The 21,826-nt window shown below is 43.7% G+C and overlaps 1 protein-coding gene across 1 annotated transcript in view; it reads right to left on the bottom strand.

The window, feature by feature from the left end:
* ZFPM2 (zinc finger protein, FOG family member 2) overlaps nt 1–21,826 on the bottom strand; it is a 301,378-nt gene that overhangs the window by 139,417 nt on the left and 140,135 nt on the right. Inside the window, exon 4 of the mRNA XM_068161271.1 lies at nt 17,080–17,198. Within this exon, the coding sequence (XP_068017372.1) occupies nt 17,080–17,198 (119 nt within the window). The remainder of the gene's footprint in view (nt 1–17,079; nt 17,199–21,826) is intronic.

The following is a 21,826-nucleotide window of genomic DNA, read 5'->3' as shown; positions in this document are numbered from 1 at the left end:
AAATAATGGGGCAAACAAAGGAAAAAAACAAACTTGGGGATAATGCAACTGGCTGAAGTTGATGCAGATCACATGCAGAGACAGTTCTGGGCCCAGGTTAAAGGAAGCAAGGACATTTGTATCTCCTGCTTTACATGCTCTAGTCGCTAGCTCCGGCGGGTAACAGTTTCCTTCACCTAAACCAGAAGCCATCTGTGCCAAGACCTGCACAAGGGCAGCTACAATTGCAGCGCATGCCACGACACCGACTGTGACCCTGTAAGTGGCTCCACATTTACCCTGCTGCATCCAGCCTCACCCCAAACCCCACCACCCAAGATCTTTTTTTCTGAAATGAGCATTTTTCCCCTAGACATCTGTAAAATTAGTTACTGTAGTTGTCAGCCCTGGGAGAGAATGATGCTCACATCCAAAGTTAAAATTAATACAAATGACTGAAGAGGCACAGCCTCATTACAAAGGATTTATACACAAACCCTCTTATCAATACCAACCTCCTAGTTCTAAGACTGCTGAAGACAGAAATATGGAGCCACAAATAACATTCATTTCCCAATTACCATGCCAGCCCGCTCGCTCTGTTACAGACTGGATTTGCATCCGAGTGACCGGCCTGCCGGAATCGCTGCTGCCAGACCACCACCCAGCCTTTTCTCTCTTTTCCAAAGACATAATCCAGACTACGCACACCAGGGCACTATCACTTGCTTTAATCACTCCTTGACACGATAAGGGATCCCACGCTTTGCAGATCTGGGGTTTGGTTAACTACTTTCACGTTCCAGTTTTAACCCATCTGCTAGCAAACGATGGAGTTTGTTACAGGGGAGTTGTTCAGCTGATTTCCTCAGGAGTCTACTCGTTGTCTGCTTTTCATAGGTGGTACATTGGAGAATGGGTTCAAAAGAGCATTGCTTTATACTCAATTGACTTTACCCCTAGTATCTGCATATAATACTCATAACAAGTTTATTCTTTTCAGTCGTGACTTGTCTGTGAGCAGACTGATTCCCACATGCCTGCTTCGGAGTCACCATTTTTACATGAAGAGTTTACAAGAAACAGTTCAATTCATAGGCTCCCAATGCTCAACTCATCATAAGCTGGCACTGGGTGCTTGCAGCCCAGAAGGCAACTGTGTCCTGGGCTGCATCAAAAGAAGTGTACACAGAAGGGTGAGGGTGAGGGAGGGGATTCTGTCCCTCTGCTCTGCTCTCCTTAGACCCCACCTAGAGTACCGCATCCAATTCTGGTGCCCCCAACACAAGCAGGACACTGAACTGCTGGAACAGCTCCAGGGGAGGCCACAAACATGATCAGAAGACTGGAGAACCTGCCCCATGGGGACAGGCTGAGAGGGCTGGAGCTGCTCAGTTGGCAGGTATGCTATCCTGCTAATGACATGGCTCATGGCAGCACATACATTTTATCCCAATTCAGACGCTTTCTGACTTTGTCTCCTGAAAACTATGACACCTGTCATGCCTACATTGATGTCTTGCAGAAAACAGTATCATAAATGTAGGACTGGCCTGTTAAACATGAGGAATGGATTACAAGTGGCTAGCAAGCTTTACCCATGGGACAGCAACGCGCCCTTGTCACCAATGCCACCAATGGGATCCTGGGGTGCATTAGGAAGAGTGTGTCCAGCAGATCGAGAAAGGTTCTCCTCCCCCTCTACTCTGCCCTGGGGAGACCTCACCTGGAATACTGCATCCAGTACTCCCCAGTTCAGAAGAGACAGGGATTGACTGGAAAGAATCCAAGGGCTACCAAGGATGCTGAAGGGACTGGAGTAGTGCCTCATGAGGAGGGACTGAGCGACCTGGGGCTTGCTGGTCTGGAGAAGACTCAGAGGGGATTTAATAAATGTTTGTAAATATCTGAGGGCTGGGGGTCAGGAAGGAAGGGACAGCCTCTGCTCTGTTGCACCCTGTGACAGGACAAGGGGCAATGGACAATAAACTATAGGACAGGAGGTTCCACCTCAACATGAGGAGGGACCTTCTGGACTGTAAGGGTCACAGAGCACTGGAACAGGCTGCCCAGAGAGACTGTGCAGTCTCCTTCTCTGGAAACTTTCAAGACCCACCTGGATGTGCTCCTGTGTGACCTGTGCTGGATTCTATGGTCCTGCTCAGCTGGGAGGGGGAAAGGGGGAAGTTGGACTTGAAGATCTCCAGAGGTCCCTTCCAAACCCTAACATCCTGTGATCCTGTGAACTGAAATCAAGTTGAGCTCCAGAGGAAATCCAAGTCAAACCCCAAGATGTTAGAGGTTAAGATCAGACACGTACGGTGGTGAGCAGCATTACTGAAGTGGGAATCATGGAGAAGTAGCCTCAGTCTTCACCCATCCCTACTATTACAGTTCACCTAAATAAAGAGCTGGGCACTCAAACACAATCCCTTCTCAGGAACAAATACAGACATTTCCAAATTTGTTTTTATCCTACACTGGAATGATTTCACACATCTACTAAAACATCACTTGGAGCCATTCTCTCTGGAGCAGCCCAGTGGTCATGACACTTGCCTGGTACTGGAAGCTATACACAAGGGCCTTCAGCGCCAACTTCGGGCACTGTGTCACTGGCATTTTGCAGCTCAGTGATAAACTGGTCACTCAGAAGTCATTTTTATTTCTAATTTACTCTGTTGGACGTTTTTATTCATCAGAGACTAATAATTAATGCTCCTGAGGAGACAGGAGCACTGCAGCTCTCCTACATCCCACGCAGCACCCTCAGGACTTTGCTTTGGTTTCTTTGACCAAACCCTGAAAATCTCACAGGAAGAGTAACCATATTTTTCAACAAAGAGCATTACAGTGCTTTGTGGTTTTTGACTCCTCATATCCAGCAGGAACTGTAAACTGCTGGCACTGGTGCCAAGTAGGATACAGAGAGATTTATGTTGGCAGCACACGAGCTTCTGAGCTTTATAAGATGAATTTGGCACCTGGCACTGAAAGGCTTCACCATTACTAACCCAGGTGACATCCTTCTTGATCAGCAGATGAGTTCCAACACTCCCCTCTAAACAAGTACTCCCCATGTATTTGTATGTCCTTCCTTTAGATTAATGCATGTAGAAGAATCCCCTGAAATCATCTGCAAACTCACTGCATTTTTCATTCACTACTTCTAATACCCCTCTCTCTGATGCTTTAGTGTGATGTAACTGTTGCTTATTATGCTAATCTTAATTACATCTATTTCTGCTGTTGTCTCCCACACTTGCTTGTTGCCATTGTATTCAAGCCTTCTCTGAAGCCAGGAGCCTAAGCTGAGGCCAGCAGCTGTCTTTTTAACATCAGGTTCAGACAGTCTAGCACAAAGGAGCACTAGCTCCAGACCAGAGAACCTCAACATGCTGCAGCACTACAGATGTTAAATATCATAATAATGACTGTATCTTCCTCACACAGTGATTATTAACAAAGCTGTACAGCTTTCAAAAGAGCCCTTGTTTTCGGTTTCCACCAGCAGCTGAAGCAAAGAACACATTTCCATTACAAGATGAAGCTGTACAATCTCATCCAACAAATGATCTCACTCTGACCCTCACACTAACTTTGCTATTAAGCAAAAACAGGCACATTTTCAAATATTGATTCCAACTAATGTCTGATCCTAACAGGCACGATGTTATCGGGGCCCCACTATAATAGAAGGAGTGTCAGAGTTAAACAGAATAGGTTTAGATAAGATCACAATCTTCCTCACCATGATGTGATGCTATCACCGAGTGAGTATAGTATTTGAAGTCATTTTCATTAATAGATATTGGCAACAGGAAGAGTGGTCACTGCTGAGATCTGAACAGATTTCTGCATGACCAAATAAAACAAGTTTTATCTGAATGGTGGATAAGAGACTTCGCTGCTTTATGTTTTTTATTTGAAATGATGGATATTGAATTAGGAGAGAAATATTGAGTAGCAACATTGCCCTGTGCCTTCTGTTCTGTGGCAAACTGCCACTTCAGTCTTCCTGCTGCTTTTCTGATGGCTGCTTGACCAGACATCCCACTCCACGTTGTGTGGACATACTCTGGCCCCAGGGTTTGCCTCATGAGCCATGTCCACAGCCAATTTCATGATGCCCACCCTTGTTAGCAGAGAGGGAGGAGCAAGAGGCTGCTCTATAGGTGTGGTTAGCAAAAGGTCATCTTTCTAGACTTTAAGCCCTACAGATGCTTACTTATTTGAATTCTTTGCAGGAATATGGAGCATGGGAGAGCTTCATGGTAGGCCAGCCTAGAAGACTGGTCTCTGAGGTAAGCACAAGCTGTGGCAAAAGCGGTAAGAGAGGTACAACGCTGACAGAAGCCTGCTTGGTTTTATTTCTGGCTCACCATTCATTCTGAGCAGGGCAGACTTCCTGCATGTTCAGAAAGTGGTACTGGGAAAGGTAACAGTAGCTTTGATGTGGCAAATTCTCTGTCAAACTCTTAAGTCTTTGTCCCCTGAAGCTATTAGCATGTAAAGGTAAAACAGCACAGAATGAAAATAATAATTTATAGCCCTGGAAAAAAATGTTATCAGCCTAGGAAAACGGAAAATACTGGCATAAAGGAGGAAAAAAAGCCAGTTGATATTTGTGTGTGTGCTTTCTGTAATGAAATAGCAGCAGCAGTGCTAAACTTGCACACAGTGAAGCCATACAAAAATAACACATGATAAAAGGGTGCAATTCTAACCCCCTTTAACCATTCACCATTAGCAGAAACAAGCAAGTGTGCAGCAACACGGTGAATTAAAAGGGCAGAATCTGATTTCCAAGGAGCCATGTTCTGTCTGTTAATTGTGATAATATTGAACTCTAATGTGCTATTTTTCATCCTTACAGCACTTAGCTAATTAAGGAAGTTAAAAAATAGTATCTAAATTAATAGAGTACTTGCCAAGTTTACTCAAATATTGGTCTTACACACAAACCCCACACACAGCTTTTCCACTTATCTTCATGTACTTGTCTTCTCAAATGTGTGATTAACTCCAGAGCACTGAAATCTTTTTGATTATCACTGAAGATGAATGTATCAGGACAATCAGCAGCATATGGAACACAAGATGCTGCCAGATGTTAACACACCAAAATAAAGCAGAACCATCCATGGACTCCATATCTAGTCTAAAAATAATATACTCATTGACCTTAACCCTATCAAACCAGTCCCATCCTCAAGGTCAAATAAAATAACAAATATTTATCTTCTGTGGAGAGGTTTATAGCTGTGCTTGCAGTGTTCAGTGTCATGAAATCCTAAGCATGCCTCAGCCCTGCTGCACAGAATGAAAGCTGAGGGTGTTCAGCACCTCCCACTGGTGCTCAGCGCTAGGCAAAAATCAAGTCCTAAGTGCAGTCTTAATTACCACTTAAAGTCTGTGACCATCATGCATTCCTTCCCCTTGCTTTGTGTTTTTTCAAGGACTGTAAATGCAAAGAGAAAAACACCTAGTTGGAGTAAAAACTACAGGCATATAAACTGTGATCTCTAACACATACTGGACCTGAGGAGGAAGTTCTTCACTCAGAGTGGTGAAGCCCTGGAATGGGTTGTCCAGGGAGGTGGTTGGGGCCCTGTCCCTGGAGGTGTTTAAGCCCAGGCTGGCTGAGGCTCTGGCCAGGCTGATCTAGTGTGGGGTGTCCCTGCCCATGGCAGGGGGGTTGGAACTAGATGATCCTTGTGGTCCCTTCCAACCCTGACTGATTCTATACTTCAGCTGGAAGAGATCTGCCTCTGTTATATGTTGTCTGGGAAGAGTAACTTCAACAATCTGTTACTGCAATTTCTTAAATGACTATTTTCTTCAATGATAGTATCAAAGCAGTGTACTGATGCAGCTCTCATGAAGGTGGATGCCACGCTGCAGTGAGCCATGCCACCCCCCTGAACATGGACTTTGCAAGTGCTCCTGTCCAGCAGCACAGCCAGAGAAGTAGAAAACAACGGTAGCATCATGATGCTATTTATGAAGAGTTCAGGAGACCTCACAGTTACAGTGAGCAAAGAATTAGATAGCCAAAGATCTTTGAGACATCTTAGAAAGGAAAGCTTATGAAAGGTCAAAAAAGCCATTTAGTCCCATGTGTGTCCCCAGCCACAGTAGTAAGCGCTACTACAAAGTCACTTATGCCATCCAACAAGCGCTAACAACTGGCTTGGAGGAGGGAATGCAAGGAATGTTAAGGAGGCACAACCACATCAAGTGGTCTCACATTTGTGAGAGGTCAAGTTTCAACACATGCATATCCTCCTGATTTTCCGTTGCTCAGTGTGGTGGTGGAGGGAGAAGCACTTTCAAAAGTGATCAGTGTACACACAGCCATTTACTACACACAGGTATCCCTTATTGTGCCTGGATGCATGAAAGAGTACCATAAAATGAGGTCTGAGGATGCTGGTGACGCCAAGAGCCTCCTTGCAAATGTTTCCACATCCAACCCATGGTGTGTTCTCTGTTTTTCAGCCTGCCTAATCAGGGCTCTGGTACCCGATAGTGGATGACTGAGTACAGAAATCAAGATTCAGTGTCCTCCCTGAGGCATGCTGTACTGCCAGATCAAAGTGCACACATTTGGCATCCTGAAAATGCAAGACTGTTGCTCTCACTCTGCAAATCTGTGACACAGAAACCTGGGACAATGATCCTTGCAGATCAAACAGTATTGCTTTAAAAAGAGCTACAGGACACTTAGAAACTAAGTCCTAAGTAAAGCTGAAAATAATACTTTGAGCATAACCAATCTTGGATCAGCGCAGTTTTTTCAGTGTTAATTCTAAGTTTGGTTAGCAAGAAACTGGAGTGGGAAGGGAGAATGTTCAGAAGAAAAAAAAAAGCTGCAGGCAACTGGGAAGGGATGTGCCAAGGCAAGGCAGCAATTTACTGCTGTATCTCCCAGCAAGCCCTTGTTACATCGCAATTAGATTCTGAAAACAGCACCCTGCGCTGTTGTGACCAACTGTCTCGCTTTCTGTAATGTCCCATCTGCCATTTCCTACAAAAAACACTGTCTCATTCTGGCCTTTTGAAGTGCATCTTGAAAGATTTTAGCTATCTGCAGGTGTCTCTGGGCAGCTGAGCAAGTGAAGTTGGCTGCAGACGTTTCTCAGCATCAGGATGCCAGAAGCCACAGGGTCATCTGCTCCATCTCCTTCCCCCACACCATGGTTCAGCCTTGCCTACACCCCTCCTGGCTTCTTGGTCCAGCCTGTTCTTACACATACCAGCCACAGATTTGCTACAACCTCCTGAATGTCTTCCACCTTTCACTCTCAGTCCTGTTAGGAAGCTCTTTCTCATATCCAACTAAATCTCCCTTGCTGATACCTCCAAGTCTGGCAGGTTTACCCAACACAACCCATGGTTGTGGAGGGAAGGTGGATTGACCAGAGTGAGAAGAGAAACAGGGATATGTAAAACAAGTAGATCCCACAAGAGAAGAACACTGTGTGGAATTCAGCAAACATGAGTAAGATATTTATGTAGAAAAGGCAACCACATCTAAGAGGAAGAAACACCATGAAAGCAAAGAGATAAGACTGCAGTGGAATTAAAAATTAATAGCAGTAGCAGAGCCTCGTCTGCTTCAACACAAGCAGAAAAGAAGAGACTGAGATATTTTGGACCTACTATTGTTTTCTGCTTTACTGCTCTCTTCCCTTTATGCTAATTTGTCCCAGTTTTCTTCCAAAAGTGAGGACAACAGCTTGCAGGAGGAGGAGAGGGTGGGGGGGAAGTCTTTCTTCACCTTCCCAGAGCCAAGGCACACCTCCCTCAACCCTCCTAAACTTGTCTTTAATGTCCTCACACATGGCAGGAGCTCCTGTTTTGACATTGGTCACTTAGATCAGTGCTGGCATGTGGAAAAGAAAGCTTCAAAGGAAAAAAAAACAATCAACAAAAAAGTATGTTGGGAAATGTGAGATTTCTAGAAATAAGAATTATAACAATTAATACTCCCAGGGCTGAGGCTTTTATTAAAAAAAGAGTATGCTTTTCAGATATTAAATGTCAAAGACCACCTAAAATCTGAATCTGTGACAAGAAGAGTTTGCAATTGCAAGGCATTTTCTGGGTGAGAATAATCTACATCAACGATGATGTCTCCAATGCTGGGGAGTTCATTCTAATGCGTCAGGAGCATTCCACCTGCTCGTCCCCCACAGCACAGGCAAGGCACAGGATTCTGCTCTGCAGAGCTCAGTCATTCCTTAAGCACATTAAGAGAGCTCAAATTAAAATAAAATACTATGACCATACTTCATGCTTCACAATTTGAGTAGCCTCTTGTGAACACACCCCTCTCTTGTCCCCTTCTCCCTGGTCTGTGAAACACACAACAAAAATGCAGAGGGGGCAACAGTTTATTAATTAAAGCCAAGTGATTTCATAGGGGACACAAATATGAAACAGTATCAAAGCTGGTGAGGCCATGCATATAATTTATCATCTATGGAGTATCAAGCCATGTAAAAAAACCTGTAAATCACAGGCTCTCAGATATTGATAGACATTGAGCATGTCCCCTCTCAGGCTGCTCCTCTCAAGCCTAACCAGCCCCAGGTCTCAGCCCTTCCTCAAAAGGCGCTCCAGTCCCTTCACCATCCTTAGGCAGAGCAGTCAAGTACCAGCTGTGCATCCCTGGCTGCAGCCTTTCCCCTGCTGCAGGTGGTCTGAGGCTGGCAGGCAATGGTACCTCCTGTGCACTTCACAGCAGGGCCCTAGTGGATGGAGCTCATTGTCTTTTCAGCTCCCCTGGAGCCTGAGGAGCCACCATGGGATGAGATTCATGAACTTGTTCTCTGGGCTTGATAAACGAGGTGCAGGACATTAGTAAACCTCACTCACCACTTCAGATGTCAGACCAGACTCTGTATTGCCCGTATTTGAGCGCTGCACTGGGAGAAGGGCAAAATTTGCTACTGGCTATGTGATATTTCAACATCATTAAAAAAAGTGGAGGAGCAAGTTCAGCAAACTGTTTGTCTCTCAAATAAACCCCTGATTTTCAGGGCCTTCCAACAGCCAGTACCTTCCTCTGGCCAGACCAGGCTGTTTTGACAGCGTCACAGGCAGTATGTGGGTGCAAACAAATATATATACACATGCTAGACTTACATTTTACAAAGATATCAATGCACTTGCACCACACTCACTGTACTTGCTGTAAATACTGAGGGGGTTTTCCTTTCTGAAACATTCAAACCCCTGATTTCAAAGGACATAGTTAATTTGGCTGGTAATGAAACAGCCAGAAATACCATCATTCTATTCAAGCATGCTCAGAAGGGGAAGTGATCTTTGGCCATTTCATTCATTTCATCCCAAGCAAGCCACAAGCAGTCACTGTCTTCACTGAAACCACAGATTCATTTCTTTACTTGAAGTCACTGTTTTGTTTGTAAGAACACCAACCACAACTGTAAATCTCGTCACTGTCATTCTGATTTGGTATCTTAGTCTACACTTTTATTAGCACAAACTCATTTTGACACCATCAAAATGTGAAATTTCTTTTCAGACCAGAACTTTGCCTACAGCACACTACTCCAGAGGACTGCCCACTATTGCCTCCAGAATGCTTATGGAAAGCATCCACTGATGTTTTCATAATCAGATGTCATTGTATGCCCAGACAGTACATTGAGGCTGAGCACCACACAAGTGTGCTTTGCTCCACTACCACTGTACACTAACTACCCTAGGACAGACTTAGCTCTGTATGTAGTTGCTCCACAGAAACCCAGGACCATTCAGGACATTTTGTTTCCCAGTAGTCAAAGGCAGACCACAAGGCTCCAATCCCTTCAGTTCCATGTCCCCCATAACTACCACATTTATGGCTTAACAATGCAAATCTCTCAAGCACCTTCAGAGCTTCGTCTTCCACTGACACGATGGAGGTAAATGTCCTATGCTGGTTCCATGGATGTGACACTGCTGAAAAAATCCCCAATGTGTCAACATTCTAGAAACTGAATTCTATTTCAGAGTGAAAAAAATTATATTCCTGAACATTCAGAGAGAAGTTATTTCAAAACCTGCTGAATATTTAAGCCTGACATTTTCTATCTGCTTAGTCTATAACACATGTGTCATAAATAAGAGGAAATAGCATTATGAAAGGCATGAATTTTAAAAAGTTCCTCAGAGGACAACATTGATGTTAAATTCCTCATCTTAAACTGGGGTGCTGAGGTCATGCCTCTTAGGTATTTCACAGATGACTTTAAATGGAGCTAAATCAATTCTTTTTCTAACTCCAAGTTTTTCAACTGGGCCACATCCTGTTCTGAAAATTGGGTCAGAAGTTTAGCAAAATCAACAACAGCAGAATAAGCATTTGAGCACTGAACCCACAGTGCAGTGAAGATTAGCCTAGATGACCATGGTCTAGCAGCATCAGAGTATGTTGCCTCTGCAGTTTATTGCAGGAGTTCTCTCTAAACAGCTTAACAGTGCTGTAGGTGCTCCGGTAGACGTGGGCTTCTCCAGGCTTCTCCCTACCTCCTCACATGGCAAAGCCTGGCACTTGCACATGGGGTCTCTCTCCCACTGCTTCTGTTGCCTCAGAGGCCCCAACCCCAAACTTCCTTGCCTTTCTCCAGTTCCAGGCTCCTGATCTGGCCTCAGCCTTTCTGCCTAACTGCCACCTTGCACTGTTCTCAGGAGCTCCCTGGCAATGTGCCCAGGGTACACTTTGAGTGGGACCTCCTTCCCACCCTTAAGAAATGAAGCCCACTGACACAGGGGATGTCTACTACTTAATTACAATGGTATTAAGTCTGCTTAGTGGAGATGCTTACAGAGAGGAAGCAAGTAATTGAATTATTCTAAAGAGCAAACAAATAAACCTTTGAAAGTGACCAGTGGTAGTCTTAGACAAAGGTTAAGGTTCTGCTGGTCTGAAATGTGTCAAAACAAACCACAGATGTGTAGTCTGTAAAAAGGGCTGGACTCAAGGCAGAGAGGGTGTGAACATCCCCTACTGACAGAGTGCTGCATGCTGGAAATCAGCAAGTCAGAAATACAGAAATAAAAAGGAATCATTTAATTTCAATTCTGTTGTCCTGGGGACATTTGGAGTTTGGTTTTGGTTTTGTTTGTTGGGACTTTTTCTGGCTGTTTAGGTTTTTTGTGGGTTGGTTTGTTTCTGGTTGGTTGGTTTGGGGTTCTTTTGCAGTTGTTTTGGGGGTTTGTGGGTTTGGTATCTTTTGTTGTCTTTTTGTTGTGTGGGTTGTTTGAGGGTTTTTTAACCCACATATTTGTATGTCCCTGATTACTTAATATGTTCATATTAAGGCTATGATAACGGCCTGCACTACTAATGCCAGTGTACTGGAAGTATTTAGGCAGAGGTGCTCTGTCTTTTCATGGATCATGTTGCTGCACTACCTATTCATGTTCTGAAGCTACTTCTGCAAGCAAGAAAGGAAAACAAAAAAAGAAGCTTTTGGCTTTTTTCAAAAGTTTGTGGATCACTGCCCCACTTTGCCATCATATTAACAACAGGTTTGAACTCAAAGCCTGTTGTGTTAAGTGTAAACAAAGCGGCTTCTTCTGGAAGAAAAGAAGCAACTAAACTACAAACACACACAAAAAGTTCCTTACAGAGTTCTGCCATTGCAATCCCCTTGACTACATGCCTGTAGAGATGGGAGAATGTTTCACAGCAGGTGAGGCAATGTGTTTTCAGAGACCCATGTGGATAACCATGTGGATGTCCACATCATTCGCCACCTTTTTGTATATGCTTCAGTTGATATGAAGTGGCCAACCCCAGGACTTGCTGAGGGCATCAGTGCATCACTGTAAGCATTACACAGTGTGCTGTTACATTAGTGTCTGTTCGTGGTTGGGACACAAAGAAGTGTTTTAAAACTAGTTTTAAGCATCAAGAGCCTGAGAGTAACAGCAGCAAAACTAAGAAATGCTTCCGTAGTCATCAGAGGTACTTAAGGTATAAACCTACTGTAACAGAGGTGAGACTCAAGGTTCATTACTCAATATACTATTTCTTGTAATTAAATATGAAAATGGCTCTGTGCTGACAAAAGCCACAAGCCCCATTTGCAGATAAAAAAATGTCTAATTTCTTTCCATGTTTGACCAAGAGATCCAAAGACTACAGACAGATCACAGCCTAACTACAGGCAGACTATTGCCTGTCTGAGCAGCTGTACAGGAACTCCAACCAATGTGTCCAGGAAATCCTCGCTCTGCAGCTCTGAAAATTGAGAGTCACTGCCCACTACAGATACCAGGGTTTTTGACCTGAAGTGACCAGCCACAGATTCATGAGTGAGTAACTTAACTGCATTTTGAACCTTGTATCCTCAGTCCTGCACATGCTACCCAGTCAAACAGTTTCAGAAGGATATCTTCCAGAAGTGTTGCTCTGGTGCTGAACCTCCCAGATCCCATTAAAGAGTCCCTGCTGCATCCCACTGCCCAGCCCTGTACACTTCCTTCTCACAGATTCCCTTCACAGACACATTGAATCCTCTTTTCCTTATCAGGCTGATACAGGCCTGCCCACGCACTCCTCCCTGTGACAAGACGATGAGAATGGAGGGTAGGATCCAGCTGCTCATTGTTTTGCTTCACAAAATCCTGCCATGGGCACAGATTAACACCAAAAACTACATGGCAGCAGCCAAGGGAAAAGGCCTCTCACAGTTGCCTCCACACAACTACTGAAGCCATGGCATGAGCTGCTGCTTGATGCCCATCATGGGTGACACAATTCAACACTTTTCTTTCCGAGGGCCTCGTGCCCACCAAGTTGTTTCCTCAAACAGGGAAAAGATTTCCAGCTGGGAAAAGCAAGGAAATAGCTTTTGCTTAAATAGGCTGCTAGTGCTCTGAATTTAAGAGCTGCTTATACACAGTGGTTATTCTTTCCATGGATGCTGCGATCAGCCCAGAGGGGTCTCCTGCTCCTCTCACCTGTTCATATCACACTTGGTGTGTGAAAATCCACTTTCCTTTTCAAGACAGGAATCACAAGCTAGAGGTTTCATTCTTAGAAACATACTCCTGTCTTCTCACAGGTACCCACAAACTACTGAAAGTTGTGTGAAGGTTTCACGGCAAAATTAGTGACTAAATCATGACACTTTCATTGTAAACTTCTCAGCAGCTGGAGATGAAGAGCAGTATTGTACAAAACTTCATGGGTTTTCTTTGTCAAACCAGCGAGACTCTCTTCAATTTCAAACAGAATCTGGAATCATGTAGGTGATCTTGCCGTGAAACACAAGAACAGGCTCTGATTTTAGAAGTACTCTTTCTAGGTTTCCTGTGCATTTCATTTTCTTGGGACCATCAACTATTATGGAGCAATTAATGTTAAGTGGAAGGCAATAACCTCTATGTCCAATAGTGCAGATGGATACAAACTGTGTACACAGCTGAGGGCAGGAGAGTTTTGCCAGTTTGCAAAAGTACAGGAATGGATTATTACAAGTACCTAACTAGGAAACCTATCACTCTAAATTGAAGTAAATTATCTAAATAGGTATCTCTAAATGTTTGATAAAGACAGGAGGAGTTCATATGAAATGGAAATTAGATGTCTAGATCTAAAGTTTTAAAACCTGAAATTCTTTGCTGTTAAAAACAATGTTTTCAACGTTAAAACCCAAGATTTCTGGTGCAGATTGTTTCATCAATAGCAACAGAAATGCCATGGGGTACACTGTGCTAAGTCAAGCCTACCATCAGAGTCTGAGTATTCTGCAGCCCTGCTGCAGGTCTTGCTGCACCATACCTCTCAACACCGCTGCGGCACTGCCAATGAAGTCAACAGCTGCTGTCGCTCCTGGAGTTGTGAGCTGCACTCAAGTAATTTCTGTTCAAGGTATCCAATCTTCCACTACTCTACCTTCCACTGGTTTTTAATATATTTTAAGACAAACTTGAAAGATCTAAAAAGCATTTGACAACTGGCACGGTGACTCAATTAATTTATTGTGATGCATTAATTAGCTTGATCTGTCCCCTGAGCCAACGGCAGCGAGACTGGATTCAGCAACACAGCACTGCCTGCACTCAGCAGCACTTCAACAGGGTATGACATGTACAGGCTGTACACAGAGCAGAGTATGAGAGCAGCAGGTAACTGTTCTAGCCACATAGTGAATCCTGTGAGGTAGTCACACTGCTAGCACAGAAGTCAGGTAAGACACTTGCAGTCAGCTACAAACAGTGTCCAACAAAGACGAGCTGCAAGAATTGTGATATTTACTCACCTACATTCTTCTTTCCATTCCTCTCAGTACAAAAAATTCACCATAAAGCTCTTTTCCAACAATTACCTGATGTTTTTATCAGTGAAATGTTCTCCTTCAGAAATGCACTAAACCTCCTGTCAGCTGCTAATGTGAATGTTTGGATGAATGCAGGGAGGTGAGGCTCTACTCAAATGAGCTTTCCAAAACAGACATAAATAATCTAAGTAAACAAATGCAACTCCTCTTGTGAGCAACAGAGAGCATGTAGCTTGTGAAAAACAATCGTGTCAAGCAAACAAAAATCATAAATAATAGAGAACTGTTTCAGGAAAAAATAGATACAGCTATGCAGGAGCTGGCACTGCGCTCCTGTGGCTCAGGCAGTGAAGTTCTATCAAAAGCTTTACACTTCCTCATGCAGCATTTGAAAGTACCAAATGTGGGACTCCAGGAAACATCTGATATTTGGGGGAAAAAGAAGCAATACTTAGAATCACAGACTAATTCAGGCTGGAAGGAACCTCTGAGGTCATCCAGTCCAGACTCCTGCTCAAAGCAGGACAAACTTCAAAGCCAGATCCAGCTTCGAAGTTAACTCAGATAGCTCAAGATCAACTCCAGTTCAGTTCTGACTATCTCAAAGGACAGAGTTCTCAGGGGACAAAACATCATTGCTGAAGACTACAACTTTGTGTCCAGGGACTTCTTTCAGATTTACAAATGCCTTTATATTTGCAGGCAAAACACAAGTAAAAGCTTTCAAGTGTTAGCAAAAACAGGCTTTATGGGTTCTAATTTGACAAGAAACAAATGAGCATCTTTCCAGGTTGGTAAGAAAAACAGTCCTGAAGGTTTCCATCCCACATTCCTCTGACATACTTTGTAATGGCATTAGGGCAACTTTCTCAATCATCAAATGAAAAAGTCAGCTCTGCTCACTGCTTAATTATAAATTCATTAAGCCCAAAATATCTTAGCTAAATGTTTTGTTTTTTTTTCACAGCAAGAATGGTATTTACCCAAGTGTCCAAAGTATCAACAGACCTTAATATATGCCTGTGCCATCAAAGGAGAAGCGAGCCCCTCTTAGAATGACTGTGGTTGCTTCAAGTCTCCTTCAGAAAACAAAAATGAATAGAATATTCTATTCAACTGTGGCCACACTGCCAATTCATCCTAATCCCTGACAGTGATAACTTTTGTAGTGAAGGGTCAAGCCAACACCATCCCCCACACCCAAACATCACATACCAGACAGGGCAACAGGGACAACACAGGCCTAGCATTTTTCCTGGGGTCTTATGTGGACTGACTTTGTGCCACCCCCAAGGTTTCTGTTGCATGAAAGTTTGTGGGAGTAGTAATTCTGAAATCTGAGAGAATTATTAACCCAGTTTTTATGAACAGATTTTGAGAATGCTGATAGACCAAGAATAAAATAGACTGAGAAATAGAAGTAGATGGAAGAAACAGAGAGAGGTCATGTGAACTGTCCAGCTTCCTTATTGTAACAAGGAGGTGCTCTGAAGGTCCTGTACTCTTGAAACTCCCTCCTGCATTGAGGTGTTTGAGTGACAAATCTGGCCTCAGGAAATGTACTCCATTTTCATGCCACTTTCTGTAACATTGGGAGGAACTTTTGCTTAAATTATGCTAAAAACCCGACAAAATATCAGGGTCCTAAGGGGCTTCTCTGTGCCTGGACTAGTGCTTAACTACAATTTGACTATGACTATTTACAGTAAGTGTCATGCATACTATCAGCAAGCCCTTCGAAACAAAACTCCAACACACAGGCACAGGTTGGGCATAGTTAAAGAATATTGAGTTCTGCCCTTTTCTCCTAAGTCCACACAATCCCCCTCTCCTGCTGTCACAGACAGTACTTGAGTAGTACTCCTTACTTCCTTGAGGTCCTCAGAGGGCAAGTCTAGGAAGCTTCTCCATTTACAGCACAGAGGTATCTACTCCAAGATTATGCAATACCCTTCTGTAAAACAGATCTTTATGCCAATACATTCATGCAGAGTCTGTCATAGCAGTGATCCAGCTAAGACAACACTTCCTCAGACATATCTCACAGAGCACTGCATGTCCCAAGACTGTCTGCACACTTCTAGAGACATTAATTGCCCTTTTTTGGTTTTCAGTATAGGGTCACTTTCCAGAGCATTCTCATATAATCTGGACTACATACAAACAGTACTGAAGCTCAGACTTAAACACCAATGAAATGAAGCCCTGTGGATGCTATGATTTCCAGTGCACTGAAAGGAGACCAGCAAAGCACTGCTCTAAAGTGTCACGGTCCCCAGGCTTTCTGCAATCAGCATCAACAGAATAGACATGACTGAGACTATATTGTATGACAGGTGCCTCTTGCTATCTACCAAGATAATTTTAATCAGAGGGAGGATCCTGCTGTGGTCAGGGATGTAACATTAAGGCCAATTTAGCACATTTTATCCTCATGCAGCTATTTATTTTCCACACCACCCATTAGTATAAATTCAGCATTCTGCCATCAGCCCTATGAAAGACTTTCAAAGCCACTAAAAAACAATCAGATGTTACTGCTGATACACAACAGCTTGGCTCAGCAAACAAGGAAGTGACATTTCCCTTCTGTAAAACAACCATTAACCTGTGCTCCAAATAACTTTCTGTGGACGGTTGCCATAGAGGAGCTAATTGGAGAGGAGCCAAGGCGCACTGTCCGTGCGAGCTCGCAGCGCCTGCTTTCGAGTGCTCGGGCTGAGCGGCAGCTCAGGCTGCTCCCTGCAGACCGCCACAGCGTAACCAAGCGAAGTGTCTGGGAGCATCTACGTACCAAGGTGTTGTTGTTCAGATCCATCTTCCCGGCAAAGGGCCCCCACGTCGTTCCGACCGGAAGCTGCTGCCGGCTCTGAATCTTGCGCTCTCCGTCTTTCTGGACCACCTCCAACTCTCCTGTGAACAAAGAGAGCAGGCAGTGTTGAGAGCACTTTCACTTGTGCCTTGACAACAACCACCTCTGCCTTTGTGTTGGCTTCATACACACAATGTTCTGAGGACCCACAGAACGAGAATTAATGATGCTTGTCTGAAAAACAACTGATCTTGTCATCCTGTGACAGAAACAAACCACACCAACCTTTGCCCCTTAGAATTATGTTCAAATTTGGTTCATCTTTTGCATCTTCTCGCATGCATTAGAGTCTTTTAAAGGCTTTTATTGGGAATAGGGGTTTCATTAAAGTTCTTCAGAAATGCTGAGAGCAGGGGAGATGATAGCTGAAGAGTGCAGTAGCAGCCACACCTGGTGCATTAACCTCCTCGAGGCATTTGGCTTTCACAGGATCACACGTTCTGAAGCATTCAGCCACTAAAAATTGGAGAGACCTACCAGACAGGAAAGTAAATCCACAACCACACTTACTAATTGCAAAGCAACTACTGAAAACATTGCACTGCAATGAAGAAAGTAAAGATAATTGTACAAGTAGCAGCATTTCAGAGTTCAACCCAAGATAACTGAAAGTGTGAGCTTAAGGCTTCAACACAAAATCCACAAAAGCAATGGGGAGGCAATACAGTGCTTCGATTTTTGTTCCAGTGGGCACTGATTTATCTGTGGGTTTTTAATTTCTTTTTAAAGTAAGGACTTCAAAATTACCATTTAGAAGCAAAATTGGTACTTCATCTCATTTTAACCCTTCTGGGTTTTCTCCAAGTGAAAAGAGAAATAATATTAATAATAATAGACAAGTGAACATCAATGTGGAATAAACAACAACAAAATTCACTCAGAACCTCTCTCCCCAACGGTTTTCACTGCATTTCAGGATTAAAAAGAGAATTACCTAGTTTAGAGAGCATTTCTTTGAATGCATTCCCCTCCCAGAAGCCTATTTTTCTCTTAACAACTGTTGCTACATTTGTGACCGAAACATTTATGTTTCCACACGCAACTTGAATGTCATTTTCTAAACCAATTCAAATAAATTGTAGTTTCAAACTTCAAGAGAGAAAAAGGCACAAGGAGCAGGGGCTGCCCTGTGCTCTGCTGGTTTAACTGAGATCTCACCTGCTGGTGCATTTGCAAGCTTTGGCCTCCCTGAAGGCAGAGGGGAAATCTGTTCTTCTCACGAACAACAAGCTCCCCTCGACTTCACTGTGGCCATTTCTCCTGACCCATTTTCCCTGCCTGCCAAAGCCCCTTCCTCCCTTTCCACACCAACCAGATGCAGCAGTAATTTCTGCCTTTTGCATCAGCAAGTCCCCTCACAACATCCCTACCCCGAATCAGGACGGTGCTTTTCCACAAACAGGGGAAAGTTCAACTGTGCAAGAAGTCAACCTGTGCAAGATTTAGAACTGGCAGCTGTTGTGAAATGAACCTTGGGCTGGAGGAAGTGAGTAAACCTCCTGGCTTACAGGCAGTCTCCACAGACTTCCCCAAGCTAACCATTCCCATGGATGCCTGGGTCTACCTCGCAGATAGGCTGCAAGGATTTCCCTTGCCTGCAGGGGTTAATCTCCAGCAAGAGAAGGCTCGGCTCCAGCTTCCATTTCCAAGCACAGCCATCTGAATTTCACTTTGGAGTATCGCAGATCACCAAACTACGTAAAGCTGTGCATCAGATCCTTCCTGCACAGTGGAACAAACGTAGGAAACAGAGCTGTAGCAGCTCACAACAGCTTTAACGTGTGCAGGTGAATCCTCATCGTGACAGCGCTGTGACATTTTAGAAGGCAGTATGTGAGCAGGGAAGGTTATGGTTTAATTATAGCTAATTTACACATTGATATATGTGCAGCCTAAGTACAACAACAAGCAGCACAGCATTTTTTTTCACCTCTCACAGTCACATTGTTACAAATTGTATTAACTTCTAAACATCTCTTTATATGTTAATTATGGAAGACAGAAACGTTCCTGCTATTGCAAGGTAAGGCACTGATCACTGGAGCATACTGCAGCCGCTTCTGCCTGCACAGACAGGAAAACTCCAGCACAGCCTAAAAGCCAGCCGTGTCTGTGGACATGTCACATTTAACTGATACCAGAGGAATCATGAGAATCTTTGAAAACCCTTTTAAAAAATAATTCAGCCTCCCTTTCTGCCACTGACATTTTTCATTTGAAAAGGGTTCAGACACAGTCAAACAGTGACTCCTTATCTGCACCTGTGGATTTACAAGCAGGCCTGTCTTTTAATGGATTAAGAACGACAAACTTAGGGCAGATCATCCAGTGATATCCAAACACCTACCTAAGTTCCAAGGTACACATTATTACAGTTTCAATAAAATTATTGCCAGCAGTCTTTTACCTGGAAGGTAAGTTCAGGTTTGAGGCAAATATCACCCCAGGCAATTATTTTCTAAAGCTGTACTTTAACTCCAGCTGATAATTAAGTTAATAAGAATGCTTCTTCATTGCTTATTTTCTTAGAGTCCCCAGCTGTAGTTGAGGCAACACATTCCAATATGTATGAACACACTGAAATATCCTACAGAAGGGGTAACACCATGCTGAATCGGGCTGAAGCAGCTGTATTTTACCCTCCACTTAGAACACCGTGAAAGAAGAGCAGACTGCAGATAGGGTTACAGCACATTTTGCTGCCTAGCCTTCCTGATTCCCTAATGACAATTCTTCAGGCAAGACAATACTTTTCTCTGGTCACCCTGACCAGCAGCCATTTTCATGCCCTGGGTGAATGCTACAGTTGGGAACCAAAACTAGCTCACACCTTTTGGCAAGTAGGTGTTTTGGTTCTAGCTGTACAAGGTGCAGTACATTGCAACCTGATCCTTAGCAAAGGTTATTTTGTTCCTATGAAAATCTTTGTTTAGCAGAACACAAAAATAACAGCAAGAGCTGTAAGTTAAAAAGCCCACTGCAGATCAGGGTCTACACCAGGGTCTACAAGCATCAGAGATGATTTTGTTTTTCCTCTTTTCCCCTTTTGTAAAATCCCTGGCTGGGTTCCTTTGTCAGCCCTAAGCAGAAAAGCCAGGGGCTGGTAGGAGGGTTTGTAGAAGATTGCAAATGTCACTATTAAAAATCCTCTCCTGAATTCCCTTCACCCCACAGCTGGGAGCCTGCAACTTTCCTGCGCTCATTTACAACACTTAGCTCCTTTGAAATCTTCTGTTTGGGGAATGGTATCCAAACTGCAGCAACAGCTGGGCCCAGCCTCCTACTGCTAAGAAGAGGGCTGCCCTCTGCTCACTGTCTTCTTCCCATGAAGATGCATCTTTAAGGGGTGCCACCACACCTGTGGCCCTCAGCAACTTGTGGCCTCAACACAGTTTGCTGGGAAAAGAACCTCACCTTGTGACTCTTAATTAAAGGAGTTTGAAAAAAACGTGTCAGTAAGGCAAGATTTCCCCCTTCAGCCTCAGAAGTTCAGATCTAAGTCAGAAATGCTCTCTGCAGCCACCATTCCCTGCAAAACTGCTCAGCATTTGCAGAGATTCCGTCAGGAGAAGGAAGAGGATCTGAGATTTTATTGCCATATCACCACTTGCAGTAAGAAGCATCCAGACTCAGCTGCTACTGACTCTTCACAAGTGCTTGTCCACGGAGATCCCAACAAGCAGAAAGGAAAGGAAAGAGAGAAAGACCAACTACTGCAGAACACCTTCCTCTGGTCTGTGCCCCAGGGCAACAGAAGCAGAAAAGTTAGTGCAAGACAATTAGGAGTTTCTAGTGATGGGCAGCTGTGACAGACCACCTCAGCACCGCACATCATCCTTCCTCCACATTACAGCAAATTCTCCTAACCAGCATCCATACACCCCGAGGTCAGCATTCCTGGAAACTGCATTTTGCTCTTTTCATCCTAGACTTGTTAGCCAGGAGATTCGAAAGGACAGACAGAAGTATAACAGCAGCAGCACCAAGAAACGTAAGGACAGAAGTAGTAATGTCCTGCTCTCAGTTTCTGTGAGGCAGGCACAAAACATCACTTAGGAGACATTTTGTTCAGTGATCTTTACTCCCTTTTTCCTTGCTGCAGAGCAAGGGTGTTTTGGTGGGGGTTTTTGTGTTTTTTTTCAGGAACACACTTATTTCCAGCTTGCTGAGTAAGTTTATACAAAATATTTGAGAGACACAGTAGAGGCTAATCAATTTTGGTAAAAGATAATGCTGTTAGTGCTGTGGGCTGTTTCTCTTATCTTGTTGATGTAGCATACTTTTAAAGTCTGTGATTACTCAAAGACTTATGATAGCTGCACTGTGAAAGAAGCCCCAAGTCATGACTCACCGGCACAGCTACAAAACACCCCATGGCTTTTAAGATATTAGGCCACCTCAGTGGATACAAAACCAGAATGAAAGGACTCCATCTAGGACTCTCTCTTCTTTTTTTTGTTGACATACATGTAGTGTTTCAGGGATGCCACATAGGGCTTGCATAAAACAGAAGGTCAAGAGAACAGTTCAGCTCTGACTCCTTTTACAGCAAAATCAGAGTGATGATTAACAACACCACCAAACTCGTACTGTGCAGAGGGAGGCAAACAACAGCTTTCAGCCTTTACCAGGGATTGATCACAATTCAAATACCATTAGAACTCAACTG

Source organism: Melanerpes formicivorus, unplaced genomic scaffold, assembly GCF_026170545.1.
Source record: "Melanerpes formicivorus ecotype bairdi unplaced genomic scaffold, bMelFor1.0.p_v2 SCAF_56, whole genome shotgun sequence".
Lineage (NCBI taxonomy): Eukaryota > Metazoa > Chordata > Aves > Piciformes > Picidae > Melanerpes > Melanerpes formicivorus.
The sequence above is the reverse complement of the archived record's forward strand: the minus strand, read 5'-3'. Positions and strand labels throughout refer to the sequence as shown.